At 53.9% G+C, this 15,289-nt stretch overlaps 2 protein-coding genes and 1 long non-coding RNA gene across 9 annotated transcripts in view; 1 reads left to right on the top strand and 2 right to left on the bottom strand.

Moving 5' to 3' along the window:
- Positions 1-5,123, top strand: part of TMEM163 (transmembrane protein 163) — a 207,530-nt gene extending 202,407 nt beyond the window's left edge. The window contains exons 7-9 of one of the 2 annotated variants that reach the window (XR_004319799.1): positions 2,729-2,870; positions 3,122-3,239; positions 4,096-5,123. Coding sequence is in view for 1 of the 2 variants with exons in the window: in XM_032479346.1 (XP_032335237.1) it covers positions 2,729-2,870; positions 4,096-4,156 (203 nt within the window). In the remaining variant the exon portion in view is untranslated. The remainder of the gene's footprint in view (positions 1-2,728; positions 2,871-3,121; positions 3,240-4,095) is intronic. The other variant, XM_032479346.1, reaches the window with a different exon arrangement.
- Positions 421-2,736, bottom strand: LOC116663590. The gene is made up of 2 exons (XR_004319801.1): positions 2,591-2,736; positions 421-1,848 (listed from the first exon to the last, which is right to left on the bottom strand). It is a non-coding gene; the product is annotated as an uncharacterized LOC116663590 (long non-coding RNA).
- Positions 5,124-6,253: 1,130 nt separating the features above from the next.
- MGAT5 (alpha-1,6-mannosylglycoprotein 6-beta-N-acetylglucosaminyltransferase) overlaps positions 6,254-15,289 on the bottom strand; it is a 333,568-nt gene continuing 324,532 nt past the window's right edge. For all 6 annotated transcript variants that reach the window (XM_032479342.1, XM_032479341.1, XM_032479339.1 and 3 more), the window contains one exon: positions 6,254-12,072. In XM_032479342.1, the coding sequence (XP_032335233.1) occupies positions 11,874-12,072 (199 nt within the window). In that variant the 3' untranslated portion in view covers positions 6,254-11,873. The remainder of the gene's footprint in view (positions 12,073-15,289) is intronic.

The raw sequence follows: 15,289 nt of genomic DNA, 5'->3' as shown, positions 1-15,289 counted from the left end.
GCTGGGGTCCCCTGGTAGACATGGGAGGGCAGGCAGAGGCCCTGCCTGGAGTGGCCCTCGTTAGCCCCAGGCTTCCGGAAGTCCTGACCCCTCTCACCACACAGTTCCCTGGACTGGCCTCTGGAGACCGTGGCCCCTGGTGGCAGGAAGATGCAGGCGTTTGCTTTTTTAGGTGACATTGGGTTGGAAGGGTCCACTCGATGTGAACCTGGTAGAGCGCCTCAGGGTGGGTGGGGGAGCCCAGGCCACACCCTGCGGTTCAGGAGGAAGTCCTCTGCCTCTCTCCAGAGTTCCCCCAGAGCCTGGGCAGTGGTGGCCTCGTGTCTCGGGACAGCACAGCCCGGCTGAGTAGAGTCCTCTTAGCACCACTCAGACCGTGTCCCCTGCCTCCCGTTCCCCTTGCCCTCCATCTGTTAATTCAGGACTTAATGCAGCCATCAGCTGAGGTCCTGAGAAGTTCTGGGACTTGGACTGCAGCAAGGAGAGACGGAATTCCTGTCTGTAAGCTTACATCTCTGGTGGGACATAGACAGAGGTTTGTAAAAAGAAAAATGGTTACAAGGTCATGAAGAGAAGCACCGTGGAGAAAAATGGAGCAGCCGCCGGGGGGGGGGGGGGGGGGAAGCAGCGTAGGGGCAGCCCTGGGAGAGCCCGGGAGGAGGGGTCCGGGCTGGTGGGTAGGTAAGTCGAAGGCCCTGCGGGAGGGCAGCGGTGAGCCCGAGGTGGGGAGGAGGGGAAGAGTCTGCGTGGTTTTCACATTTGAGCATCTTTTCTGTTGGAGGGTTCTGGCTGCTGTTGAGAGGAGTGGATTGTGGGTGGAGGGAGCTGGGGGTTGGAGGGGGCTGCTTGGGGAGGTGACAGTTGGCAAGATTGACTTGATGGATGGATTCCACTTGGGGACTGGTTAGATTTTGGATGTGAGAAAAGTCAAGGATGGGCTCCTAGTCTTTTGGCTTCAGCAGCGAGGTGGAGGGTGGCACTGTTTACAGAGAAGGTGCCTAGGAGGTGAGCCATTTGGAGGCCGCAAGTTTTGCTTTGCACATGTTCAGTTTGACATGCTTGTACTTCTGCCATTGAGGGGAAAGGTCAGGACAGAAGAGAGCAGGTTGGAAGATGCTGGCTTATGGAGGGGAGGTGAGAACCGGGGGCGAGGATGGGGGTGAAGAGTTCAGACTAAGCCCAGCACTCAGATGGGGACGAGGCGGCAGCTCTCGCAAAGGAGACTGAGAAGCAGCAGCTGGAGTGGCAAGAGGGAAACCAGCAGAGCGCGGTGTCACGTGGGGCTGAAGGGACGTGTTCGGAGGGGGGTGGTTGTAGAATAGGGACAAGGAGTTATCTGTGGCAGCCTGGCGTTACCCATGGCCTTGGGGAGGGGTGGAGAGAGAGAGAGAGAGAGAGAGGCGTGGTGGGCGGACAGCTCTTCAGGGCGTCTTGTGAAGGGTGGTGGTGCGTGGGGGTGGCATGGCAGTCAAGGAAGGAGGTGGAGGTGGGTGACGGAAGACTTACCCCAGTGGGAGTGACTCAGGAGGGAGTGGAAATTCAAACCAAAGTCCTTTGGTGAATAGGTCTGCAGGAGTCAGACTTACATAGGCAGGCCAGTACTCAGAGACATGGCTGAGTGTGGCAGGCTCAGGTGGGTGGTGGATTCGGAGTGAGTTGGTGATGGGGTGGTGGCGTCTGAACCCACATGCTCTGAAGTACAAGGCCGAGGCATCAGCTGAGAACGGGAGTGGGGAGATGATGGTGATGAGCTGTGATGTAACAGCCACGCGGAGGTGTCCTTGCAGGGCCAGCTTCATCTTGGTCCTGTCACTGGGGACCAGCCTGCTGAAGCCTGCTTCTTGGATCCTGAGAAGGGGCTTTGCTGAAGTCATCCCTGCCCCTGCCCTCTTCTTCCTCTCCCCCTGCTCTTCATTTAGAACCTCCCCTAGTTTGTACAGCCCTCAGTGAATGCATTTAAGGTTTGAGCTCAGTTTTCCTCCTGGAACCTGGAATTAAGGCTTTTGAGTTGAGCCAAAGCCTAGCGCTGTGACCCAGGTGGAGCAAGGCTGGGCCTGTCGGAGAAGTGGACGGGCCCACCCAGACAGCTGCCGGCGGACAATCGTCCTGCTGGGACAGGCGAGGAGCCTGGTGGCTCCCATAGTGAGCTCACCCTTCTCTTTCCCTGCGGCCTTTGAAGGCTCACAGGTGGAATGGAGATGCCCACATTGTGGGGGACCCCCAAGGTGACATATGTGAAAGGAGGTGGTAATCTCCATCTGTGAGCTGCGGTTCTGGTGGGATGGCTATGTTGGCCACCACGTAGCTAATCCTAGACCTGGCATTTCCTTCCCAGAGAGTGGAAAGCCTCAGGTGACTTGGGGAGAACTGCAGGGAAAGGACGTGGATTCAGGTAGAACCCCAGCCCTGCTGCTCTCAGTCTGTAAAGGCTTTGTTTATTTAACCTCACTCACTCTGCTCAACTTAGTTTTCTCACTGGTAAAATGGGGATGAGACTCTGACGTCCCAGAATTGAGACGATCCAGCTGCGTCGTACGGGTGTAGGGCCTGGCAGGGGATGGGCGTGGACAGTGGGGGTGGTGGCTCTCACCTGCATGCGTGCTTCCAGAACATTCCTTCTAGCACACGCTCCAGAAGGCGGCGGCACGCCTGGCATTTGGGCAGTTTTCTGGGTGGCCGGGCAGGTTCGCCCAGCGCTGCCCTCAGCCTCTCTCTGCTTCTCCTGCAGGGTTTAACTCCCTGGTCGGGGGGGTGATGGGCTTCTCCATCCTTCTGAGCGCGGAGGTGTTCAAGCACAACTCGGCGGTCTGGTACCTGGATGGCAGCATCGGTGTACTCATCGGCCTCACCATATTTGCCTACGGGGTCAAGTACGTGCCTGTTTCCTCTTTGCCTTCTGGGTGGCCAGGAGTGCTAGATTTCCCAGCCCTGATAGTCACAAGTCACACTTGTGACCCTGCTGCTCCTGGGGGGCGGTCAGGTCACTGGACAGGTCCCCAGCAGCGGTCACCTAGTCTTGTGGCTGGGATGGAACTGAGGCAAGGACTTGGATGAGGGGCTGCTGTCTTTCACTGACTGGTCCTCCCTTTAACCCTTCGTGCCCCTTCCTTTCTCTACCGAGGTTGTAAAGGTGCACCAGGCAGGTGTGTCTGGTGTCCTCCCACGTCCAAGCCCTCTGCCACCCGCTACCATCAGTGGGGCAGGCCAGGCCCCCACACTGAGAAAACGTTTTGCAAAAGGTACAGAAGGGCCCCAGGTGGGAAAACCCACCCCCAGTCTTGGGTTCTGGCCCAGCCTGACGTGCTGCTGGGCTGGAACCCAACATCCAGGCTGGAGTTGGCCTTGGAGTGAACCATTTCTAAAAGGCACAAGCTTTTAGATGCTTCCTTTCTCCCACCAGGATGATTAGAACAGAAGAGAGATGGTATGTGTTGGGGAGGACTCTGCACCCCCAAACTGTGCTGTCAGGAACCTACAACTGTTCAGCCGCCTTGGGGGGAGCTTAGTGACGCCTCTAAATGTTAAGCCCGGAGGTGCCGTGCGCCCCAGCCCGTCCACGCCGCACCTTGCACACCAAACTCACAGCGGCCGTAGTCCTAGCAGGCAGAAGGTAGAAACCACGTGTGTGTCCGAAATAGGACCCATACGCGGGTTGTAAGGACCCAAATGTCCATCCACGGGAGTGACGTTCACCCCTAAGAAGAGTGAAGTACCGATTCACGCTACTTCAAAAACATGCCCAATGAAAGCCGCCAGTTACAAAGGGCTGCATACTGAGTAATGCCATTTATAGGGAATCTCCCCAGACAGACAAATCCATGGAGTCCACAAGTAGATCCGCGGTTGCCAGCGGGCGGTGGGGAGGAGGGGGTAACGGCTCGGGGGGATGGGGTTTCCTTCTGGGATTAGACAGTGGTGATACCACACAACCTATGCAGAGGCCAAAACTCCACTGAACTGTATACTTAAAAGGCTGCATTTTCTGGTATGAATTATATTTATAAAAACAGCCCACCCTTCTGCTGTTTCCCAAGCGCTCGAGCCCAGGGCTGCGGAGGGTCGGCGTGGGCTGACCTGCCTGCTTCCTCCTTGCAGGCTCCTCATCGATATGGTGCCCAGGGTGAGGCAGACGCGCCACTACGAGATGTTTGAGTGAAGGGACCAGAGCCGGCCGCCCAGCATCTGCAGGACGGCTGTCAGGACGACGAGAGGTCACCACCCAGGCAGACGGTGCCAATGTTTCACTGAACATCCAATCTCTTTTTTGGAAAGCGCGTGCCCACGGGAACGAGTTCTACCCAGCAGGTCGGACGGCACCGCTCCCCGCTCCCTCCACCGCCCCCGCCAAACACCCCAGGACAAGGTGCACGGAGGCGGGGAGAGGGTCCCCACCTCCAGAGGGAGCGGACCTTTTCTATCTTCTGTGGTAAGAAGTGTCTGGTGGGTAAGAAAGATAAGAGCTCTGCTTGGCAGAAAGCCCTTCTGTGGTGCTCCAAGCCTGAAATGGGTAGCAACTGACCAGACCCACCTCCTTGGGACTCCACGTGGGCCCCGCCACCTCGTATTCCAGAGTCTCCCGTCCCCTGGCAGATTTTAAGAGAAGACCGTACCCTTCTGTCCATTAGTATATATCTCACTTCCTAATTTCTATCAGTGTATTTCATTAGTTTCATACTGTTTTACTAATCCTGGATTGAAACAACAGATTTGTTCAAAAGGAGACCATTCTATTTTTAAAGTCCTTAGTGATAGATGTATGAGCTTTGCATGGTCGAACTCAGCAGCACACGACCCTTTCTTGTACAGTCAGAACCTGAACATAACATGGAAAAACAGGATCCACTTTGGGGCGATGTGAAACTACAGTGTATTTGTAATAAATGACTCTGTAGCCTACCCTGCGATGCATAGATCTATATGCTGTGTCACGTGGCCATGGTGCATTACAGTCTGTGCGATGGCTTACCGCTCTGTAAGGAACAAGATGTTCCCTCGGTTTACGTCATGTTAGTCGTAGATTCTGTAAGAACGTCCCCCAACACGCACTATTCTGTACCTCTGTCTAGCACTGCTGCTGTGCAGGGGACGGTGTCTGACCAATAAAGACCTTTCCCTGTTTTGTACAGCATGGGGAGGTTGTCTTGAGAGATGTCACCATCCTCGGTGAAGGATGAAGTGGAAGGGGTCGCTTGAGCCTGGGTGGAGCCCCAGAAGGGCTGTCTGACGGGCTTTGTGACCTCAGGGAAGACAGACAGCCACCGTACATTCATCTGGTGGTGACCACACTCGGGAAGGCCGCTCCCCAGTACCTCACCCCGCCTTCTGCTCCTCCCGCGTGCTAGCTCAGGCTGGTTGAGGGGAGGTGGTGGTTCTAAGCGGTCACTAACCTGGGTTCAGACTGATGCTTGCAGCATGCCTTCCTCCAACAGTATTCTGAGCCTCTGTCTGTGGGACGTTACTATGTTACACAGAAAAAAGGGATGCTTTTAAGATCTGGGAATGCATGATTCAGTAAGTTTCTTTTCTGCAGCTTTTCTCCCTGTATTGGGGGTCACTATGCCATAGTGTCCCCCAAATTTAAGCACACAAGTTTTGCTTGGCACTTTTGCGGACTTATGTCCCACCCCACTGTGCTGGGTGTCTCCTGTGATGTCTCTGTTCCGGGCAGCAGCCAGGAGGCTGAGCCGAGGCCCTCCAGCATCGTCTACAACATGCCTCTGTGGGGAGCGTGGCCTCCACTTACCTTGTCCCCAGGGCACGGACCTGACCCACCTCCTCGGGACGCCACGTGGGCCCGGTCACCGCATGACTCATGGACCACTGAGTGCTGGGTCAAAAGTGCTCTCTTTGAAGTGGGGATGTGTGTTCCAGGTCTAACAGACTACAGGTCGGGGCTTTTAAGAGCTGTTTTACTAGCACATTTTAAAAGATGTTTAAACATCTGATGCAGTACAGTTATCTAAAAAAAGCCTAGCTAGCAATCTACGTGCACATTCAGTTCCCTTCTAGGAGCATGTAGGACAGGGAAAGTGCTCTGAAATTAGTATCAGGGGATGTGATGTAAGGGAACCCTCCACCCCCACCTCACCCGAACTCCGCAAACCTACCTTTCTATTGGCAGTTTCAGCAGAGTGTTTGCAAACGTTGAAATGCAGTCAGCGGCTGCCGGCGTGGGAGGTGCAGCTGGATGTCCTTATGCCGGTGCCCCTGCAGCCACCCTGGTCCCCCCCACCCCCAAAACCACTTCCACCTGTCACACAAGAAAAGTTTATTGAAAAATAAAGTTCTCCCTAGTTTTCTCTACAACAGTGGAAAACAGCAGTGCTCTCTACGCCGGTACAGTACATTGGACAGCAACACCTTATTTGCAGAATCCGGTACTACAGAACCCCGGAAGTGAACAGTAGAAAACGGTTGTACTGGGAGCTGGTTGAAGACACAGACGCGAATGGCCATTAGCTTAAAGACACCAAGGGTGTGCCAGCAACTCCAGCAGAGAGGATGTCCCCACCTCCTTTGGCATCGATCGTTCCGCTCTGGTCCTGTTACCACTTGGGCAGGACGGTGAGCTAATGCTCCCCAAGCCTGCTCCATCCCAGCCCTAGTAGGGGCGGCAGACTGCGCCAAGCTCCCGTCCTGCTGCTCCCGCGAGGCTCTTAGACCTCCAGCACCACAAATGCTCCGAGCGCCCATGGCCACCCCCCACAGTCACAGACATGGCCCTCTCGTCCCTTGCCATGCCTCACCAGCTGCAGGGGGCCTGGGTGATCTTAAGGCTCCACAAAATCTGGGGTAGACAGAGTGATGCTTGGAAGAAGGTCATGTCCAATCTTACATCCATAGACGTTTAAGACCGCTGATTCAGCTGAAGAGAATCCTAAGGGTTCTAAAAAGACACAGGGACTCCAGCAGACTCCTTGGTATTCCACAACTGCAAATCTATCCAGAATAGGGCCAAGATAAATAAAACTCTGTATTTACCCTAGGGAAGGGAGAGGCTAAAACTCCAATAAAACAAAAAGCGAACTGACATTTAAGGTGATTTGGGAAAACATCATTAAACTAAGAGCAGACTCTGGGAGTTGTGAAGACCCCGTCTCCTCCACGGAATTAACCTTTCATCTGATAGAAAAGTGACAGCCAGCAGCTTAGCAGACAGATCCCCGTGGACTGGACAGTGGGGAGCCACCCCGGCCAGCAGGGGGCAGCAAAGGGACTTCCTGGGGGAATGAATACCTTCAATGGGTCATTCCTTTCCCCTTACACAAAAAAACAGAAAAGCCTCTGTTACTGCATTTCAGAGGACTCTACTAACTTTAAGGGGACAGTCTTTCAGCGAATTCATTTTATTCCAGCTGGAAAAGTTCTGCAAAGAAAAACCCTGGAAGGGTCCAGAAGATATCAGTGGGGTGGGGTCCAACATGTGGCCAAAGGTCACCCTCTTATCTCCAGTTTACAAATTCTTGCAGCCCAGTTCCGCTGGGGCTGACGTCAGGCATATTTTCAAAGTCAGTCAGTGCATTCAGGGACAAAAGAACATTTCAACCAGCACAGTGGACGTGAGACTTGAGTATCTTAAACCAGTAATTCCTACAACATTCCATCGACTTGGAGTATTTTCCTGTAGGTGTTACTTTTGAATTCATGATAGGAAGTGAGCTCAGCTCTTTATTTCTCAAATTTTATAAAATGCTAATAATAATATTGAACATTCACTAGGGCTTACCCTATGCCAGACACTGCTAAACACGGAATCCTCACAAAAACCCTACGTGCTACAAAAGCTAGGGTAATTTTTTTCTACATCCGACACGAGACAGCTAATTTGGCCTTTTGCTACAAAAACTTGGTTTCCCACTTTCTGGGGATGCCAACAAGAAGGAAAGGAACTTGTCCTCAGCTCTAGGAAATTCCCACCTTCCTAAAGTAGTCTCAATCTATGTACGTCCATCCGTCTCTTCCCGTGAAGGTGCCCTGCAGCCCCATAGGGACGGATGGGATTGAAATGAAGCCAATGTGGAGATGAAAATATTTTTAAATAAATTAAACAATCCAGGCTTGGGAGAGTAACACAACAGAGCCTGTCGTTAATAGACCTTCTTTTTAAAATCAAGAATTTGGAGTGTACAGGGAGGGCAGCAATATTCCAATTATGTACACAATCTAGGTCAACCACCTTGGAGAACAGGGTGGCCTGCCTTGGTCTGATCAAAAAAGCACAAACCTGCCCCATAACAGCACAGTTTCGTTCCAAATGGTCGCATTCATGCCTTCACCACCAGTGGGCTGCACTGAGGATCCCCAAGTGAGCTTATTGTGAGCTAAGCAGTCCCCCCTGTATGAAACCCCGTGTTTGCCAAGGAACAAAAGGAGTGTATATTCTTTCCCCTTTCCCCAGACACAACCAGAGACCTGGCCGAGCAGCCTGGGAGGCTGTGGGCTGGTCTGGAGGAAGCCAGCCCTCCTCTAGGGGTTCCCACGGCTTCACGGGGGTATGTGCGCACGTCTGCTGGGGCCTAGGGACAACACTGAGTTGCCTGAGACAATGCGAGGACACGTCCTCTCTCCGAGCTGGAGGAGACCACTAGCTCCCTCCGACAAAACCCAGGTTCCAAAAACCAATCCCAAAGAAAAATGAAAAGGCACATCAGAGAAAAAATATCACCAAAGAAAAGGGCTCTGAAGATTCTCAAACATACAGCAAACAGAAAAAGGAAACTCGTAAGCAGTGACGAAAACCCAACCTAAGCAAAAATGCAAAACGCGTCTCCAATCATACATGTGCAAATCAAATTACATACAGGCAATAAATGAGGTGTTTACTGGCATTAGAAGTACGTTCCCCCTCTCAGGAGTTTTTCCTTCTGAAAGGGCTTACATTTCAAAGGAAAGCTTTCTCTCCGTTAATCAATTGTTTTCCCTCAAGTTATTTTTAAGAAGTTAGGATCACAGTGGAGGGGGAAAAAAATCCAAATTCATTTAGGGGGAAAAAAAAGTACAAAAACTACAAAGACCGGGCAAGACGGGAGATAAACACTTGTCGCACAGGAAGACACTAGTCCTGACTGAGGGTTTCTCTCCCTGTGGAAGTGCCATCGATGACAAATTCGTGTAGTGTCCTGTAAGACTGGCATTGGAAAACCACTTCAGGCTGCCAGCCCACACTGAGAGGTGCCTTCCTCTCCCAGGGCAGGTGGGAACCACGCCCCTTCCTGCCCAGGGCAGATGGGGGCCCTCACCCCAGTGTCCTCTGGGGGTCACCGACCAGCCTTGGGCCAAGTGTGTGGTCGCCTGGGAGTCAGTATACATTTGTTGCTGTCACCTCTATTCATAATGCCCTCACCACCTGGAGTGCGGGTCTCTGCCCCCGGAGCAGCGGCCCCACGGGTAGAACTCTGGCTTACTTCCAGCCAATACTGGAATGGGGGACGCGAGAGGGACCTTCACGTGGGTAAAGTGCTCTGCTGGCTGCCTGACCTGAGGGTCCTAACGTGAAGGAGGAATTTGAAAGTGGAAAGGCCCTGAGCTCAGGCGCAGCCAGAAAACAATCCCTGCAGCTTCTGGAACACAAGGCTGGCACAGCATCTTTCTGAGAGCATGGCTGTCCAACTGCTTTTGCTTTCAGAGTTCTGTGCTTTAATCCTCTCTCTGCAAAATGGGGTTAATCTGGGAAAGCAGGGGAAACTGGTCTTGGCTCGCAGGCTCCCCCTGCTGATCAAACGCGTGCACTCACACCCTCAACATTGGAAGCTCCTAGAAGAGCCCAGGAGAGGGCGACACTGGCCCAGGAATTGCAGGTCTGGGAGCTCAAGCAGATTCCCAATAGGCAGAGTGCAGCCTGGAGGCCCATTCGTAGGGAAAAGCAGTTCCCAGCTGCATGGACGGCAGTTTCCCTCCCGCTGCAGGAAAGTGCCCTTGGAAAGCTTAAAAGCACACACTCACAGGCACTCACGCTATCACCATGGTTTCCTTGGACTTCTGCCCTTTGTGCTGTTCTCAGCCAGTTTGTGAGGGGTGGGCCCCTGCATCGATGCTCAGGGCAGAGGCCGCCCCGTCGGCATTCTCCCTGTGCTTGGGGGCCACCTACAACGTGGGGAGACCTGGCTGCCCTCCCCTTCCTCCATTCTCTAAGATGAGAGGTGCAATTAAGACCCACTGAGGGGCTAAGAAAAAAAAGGCTGGCTGTGCATTTGGTGTTAATTTTACACCCGAGAAGAATCGAGAAGCAGGCAGAATCTAACTTCCCATCCCTGAAGGTCCTCACAAAGCAGAATTCTAACTTTAACCTCACGTCCCAAAGACTCTCCAGCTATTAGCCTTGCCCAGCTGTTCTGCTCCGCACAGCCTGGGCCGGCTGCCCCCATGGGGCTGGTTAGCACAGAGCTGCTGGCCTGGCACACGGTGCTGGGCAACCAAGGGACTCAAAACCACCAGTGAGGGCTGGGTGGATCACAGGACAGCTCATAATGGAGACATTCTGCCCAGGAGAGAGAAGAGCTCACTCTTACCAGCACAGAGATGCCAGGGGCTTCACAGGAGATGCACACTTACACGCAAAGCACTGAAGCACGGGGCAGGTGCCAGGGCCTGGGGAACTCACACAGAAAGCAAAGCATGGGGGCTCCAGGGTTTGGTCCAACCTGCCAGCTGGTTCACTCCCAGAATGTGTGTGCCTGGAGTAACAGCCAGCATCAGATTCCTAGCCACAGGCCACACCCACACCCACACCCACAGGGGAATGGCCAGGACCTTGCACCTTCATCCTGACCTGTCCTTGCTCCCCCAGCCAACATCAAGTTCACCAAGAGCCCCACTCCCTGGACTTCAGTGACAGCAGACATTAGAAGGAATATCACACAAGGCCACACAGCTCTGGTGGTGCCACTGGTTCTTAGGGACCAACTTCACTCCTGTCCAAATCTCAGCTCAAAGACAACCCCCTTAAGGGGTAGAAAGCACGACCTCCAAGTCCAAGGGTAGCTCTTTCCATCTCCCATTGCTACTTTCCTCCTTCCGACATGCGTGAGTGAAATTAACAAAAACTCGCAAATGTCAATCCCCCAATCTTGCATTTCTTTCCTGAAAGAATCCTAACCAGAAATGATGGCCAATGTATGTGTGGGTATGTTTTTGGCTGTGGTGGGTGGTGGGGATACGACCAAAGCAGCACATCTTGGGTCCCTGGCTGGGCTCTCTGGTCCACAGAGAGTTATGTCCCCTCACGCCCTGGGGGGTGCCTGGCCCCTGGCTGCCACCTGTCAAGCATACAAGACTTTCCTTTGTCCTGCCACCATCCACTTTGAGGAGCTGGGTCCGCACAGCTGCCCTCAAGCATGCCACCACAGTGCACCCTGCCGAGCAGACAGCAGTAATATTAGTGAAGGCGGATGGCCAACAGTGGAAAATCAAACAAGTAACAAGACACATGATCAACCCCTCTGCCCTCCCCAGGCCCCCTCCCTCCCTCCCAAATAAATAAGTTAATGGGTTTAGGAATGTTCCCATACAAAGTTCTCTCCAACCAGCTCAATCCCTCTTCTGGTTTTGTTTCACTTAAATGAATCTTGAGACTCTTCCCTCCCGGAGCAGCGGCACAGACAGTCTCCCTATAGTAGCTCCTCCAAAATTAAAAACGAAGCTGCACCAGGGAGACGCCGGGCTCCCGGCTGGACGGCGGCTCTCGTTTTGTTTTGGTGAGAACTCCGCTGTGATGCTCTGACCGCAGTGAGAGCATTACCACATCGGAACCTTCCACCAAAAAGTTCAGGCTCTGGCGAGAGTCTCTGGATGACTTCCGCCCCTGGCCCTGCCCAGGTGGGGCTGGAGCCACTGACCTCCCCAGCAGAGTGCATACAGGGCCCAACTGGTGGCCACTATAGACAGTCTTTACAGAGAGCCACCTGGCCTTTGATGAAGTCCCGGCAGGGGCAGATCCTCTGGTGTCTGGGGTGGGCGCCAGCACAGCTGAACAGCAGGAGGTCACCTTGAAACACACAGTGCTTGTTCTTGGGGTCAAAGGAGGGCACCAGGATGTCCTTGGCCAGCTCTGAGCTTTGGCAGATCACATGGTACCTACAGAGGAAGAAAAGGGCACATGGGTCAGAGACGCGGGGACTGTCCTCATCCCTGGCCCCTTCTGTCTGCCCCTGAGGTGTGGGGAGCATGTTCGGGGGTAGACATGAAATGTCAGTCACTCTCCAAGCCAGCAATTCTCACCTCTACGTGTGTGTTCAAGGCTGCTTAGTGAAGCACTGTCTGTAATGGAGAAAATCTGGAAATAACCAGAATACTCAGCAGGTGGGGAAGGCTGGAATCAACCACAGCACATCTGCAGCCCTTGCAAAAGGGGAAGGTAGAAATGTGAGCTCTAGCATGAGAGCTGTCCTCGAGGAAGGGAAGTAACAGGAAAGTGTGTAAATGTATCAATCGTGTGTGTGCGCGCGCGCGCGTGCAAGGAAAGTCAGAAAAGTGGAGAACGTTACCCACTTAATGGTTACTTCATAATGGTTACTTCTGAGGAGTGAGACTGGGACAAAGATGTGCATTATTTAAATATTTTTTAAAATGATGTTTAAATATTTTAATTAATGGCTTAAAGAGATTCCTGCTGTACGGACTTAGTCTCCTGCTGGAGGGGAATCAGATGGTCTCCTGGGGGAAGGTGCTGTCCCAGGGGCACTGATTCCCTGGACCTCTGCAGCCACCTCTGTGACTGTGGCAGTAGTAAACCCCTTCCTCAGGCTGGGACGGCTGCCTGGGGGGTGAGGAGAACCGGGTGTTCCTGTTCCCAGCAGTGTTGGCCTCTCATCTCAAGGAAGAGCCATGTAACTTCTCCTCTTACCTAGGGCCCATTGGTCCCACCCACCCTGGCTCCTCCAGAATAAGGAGGTGTCACAGGTTGTCCCCCATGCCTGGTGGGGACCAGGTCAGAGAAGGTAGAGAAGGGGGCCAGACAGATCTGTGTTTGAGTCCTGCTTCATCTCTTATGAGCTGTGTGGCCCTGGACAAATGACTGAGCCTCTCCGGGGCTCAGTTTCCTCTTCTGTGAAAAGGGGAAAAATCAGCCTTAACTCATAGGGCAAGTAGAGGAATGAAATGAATGCTGACAGAGCAGTTGGTTGGCGGAATTGAGGTCCGCGTAAGTGGCCAGCAAATGAGAACGATCTAGGTTCCCACCATCGTCGTCATCACCGTGACCACGACGCCCTGGCTGACGCTGGCTGGGCTGTGTCGCCTTCGGTGTGAATTTACACACATGCTGACCATCTCTAGTTCGCTTTGTTCACAGAAGTTTTGATTCTTGCTGATAGGGAGGGGATCCAGATGGGAGCCTGAGGTTTCCTGCTGCCTCTGGAAAGCTTCCAAATGCTGGGAGAGTAGCATCAGACCCCCCCATGACTCCTATGTCCTCTTGTCTTCCTCCAGCCAACTATCTGCTGAGCCCGCCTGCCCCCTTGCCAACATTAACCTGGTAACTCCCAGTGCATCTGCTGGGCTTCTGGTGAGTTCTCCGAGGCTGCCAGCCCAGCCCCTGGTGCTCAGGAGGGCGGCGCCCCCTCTATCTTGCTCCTGCGGTCACCAGGGAGCTCTGTGACTTCTCTCCTGGTGTGAGGTTTGCAGCGGGGAGATGGAGGCACCCGGAAAGGTAAGGTCATGGCGAGGGCAGGAAGTGAGGGTTTTATGGATTTCCTAATGGAAACATGAGCCAGAGGTAAAAACGACCAGGTCTTTCGCAGGATACTCCTCCGGACCCACCACAGAAAGGGGGTCTCCAGAGCTCAATTATACATTAAAAGTTTCCATATGGAATGGGGCCTTGGGATACAGATTTATGCTTACACTATTTATTTATTTAGGTGTATTACAGCAGCTGCTATGTCCTAACTCAAGCCATCTGCCTGGTGCACTGCTCATCAGGAGCGTGGAAATCTCCACAAGTCATCTCAGACCCCGTGGCACGGGGGGCAGTCGTCAGCAGCCAGGGAGAAGCTCCCGTGCCCCTGCCCGGTCACCTGACTCAGATCCAGGCTGACTCCTGGCGTCTTAGCGTGTGTGCACATGAGTGCGAGGCTGCCGCGAGCAGCCTGCCCAAGGTGATGTCCAGAGACCACCAAACAGTGCCGAAGCTGGTGTTCCCTGGAGCCACCAGTGAGCCGCCCCGCAGCAGCTCCCCAGAGGTTCCACAAAGTGCCGGGGCCACTCTTGGATGGGACCCCAACCCGACCCTGGGGAGCTCTCCCACTATTGGTGTGCAGGTCCCTGCCCCAGAGCTCCAGGCAGTCAGAAAGGCACCTCCATCATCCTCGCTGAGCTGCGGCGCCCACGTCCTCAGCGGGGGAGATCTTCCCCATCGCTGGAGCGCATCCTCATCTCCCACCAGTGGTCCCTCACCTTTTCAGGGTGTGTGTGTCACTGTGTGTGTCTCTGTTCCTGCGGTGTGTGTGTGTCCCTTTCTCTCTTTCTCACAGACACCCACTCAGACCCCCGGCACAGCGAGCTGTTTCCTTTCCACTGGCCCCTGTAGTGCCGACTGTCTCCAGCTGGCCTCAATGGCTTCTCTTACAGGATGCATGTGGGGGCTTCTGAACCCCACCTACCCTCAGTTTATAGTTTGCAGCTCCTGAAGAAAAAGAAAAGGGCAAAGCCCGACCTTCCCGTGGGGCTGCCCATTTCCTGGGAGGGCAGAAGCCGCCGTCCCTCCGCGCACGCAGGATGACAAGATGGGAGCAGGGCCCCTCCTGCTGGTCTTACCCCTCCCGTCTCCCCCCTCCCCACCCCAGGGTCCTTCCCCTTCTCACCCCTGCACTGCCGATCCCAACCCCGTATCCACCAAGTCCCCCCAGACTCCCTCAGGACCCCTCGTACTCAGGGCTACCTCCTGGCTTCACAGGTGCCGAAGTACTCACGGCCTAGGCTTCATGGCTGAGAATTCTTCAAAAAGCAACCCTCAACTCAGTAAGTGACTATTATTCACTACCGACTAACAGTCAATATCAACTCTTGACTAATAGTCAATAATTGACTATTTCAGAAGACACAACTTGAAAAGGTAGCAAAGTGACCGAGGACATCCCATTAACACCTGTTCCTATTTGTGGAGCGGGGACACTCCCCCGGGGCCACACTCGCATGGACTCCGGCTCCTCTGACCTCTGGACCCTTCGCCCTGGTCTGGGTCAGGTCGGGTCCCATGGGACTCACGCATGCTCTGTGCCGAAGAGTTTGTAGCCACCTCTCCGGTCCTCCAACCACACGCTGCCTGAATAGTAGCTCAGGGACCAGCTGCCTG

Source organism: Camelus ferus, chromosome 5 (assembly GCF_009834535.1).
Source record: "Camelus ferus isolate YT-003-E chromosome 5, BCGSAC_Cfer_1.0, whole genome shotgun sequence".
Taxonomy (NCBI): Eukaryota; Metazoa; Chordata; class Mammalia; order Artiodactyla; family Camelidae; genus Camelus; species Camelus ferus.
The sequence above is the reverse complement of the archived record's forward strand: the minus strand, read 5'-3'. Positions and strand labels throughout refer to the sequence as shown.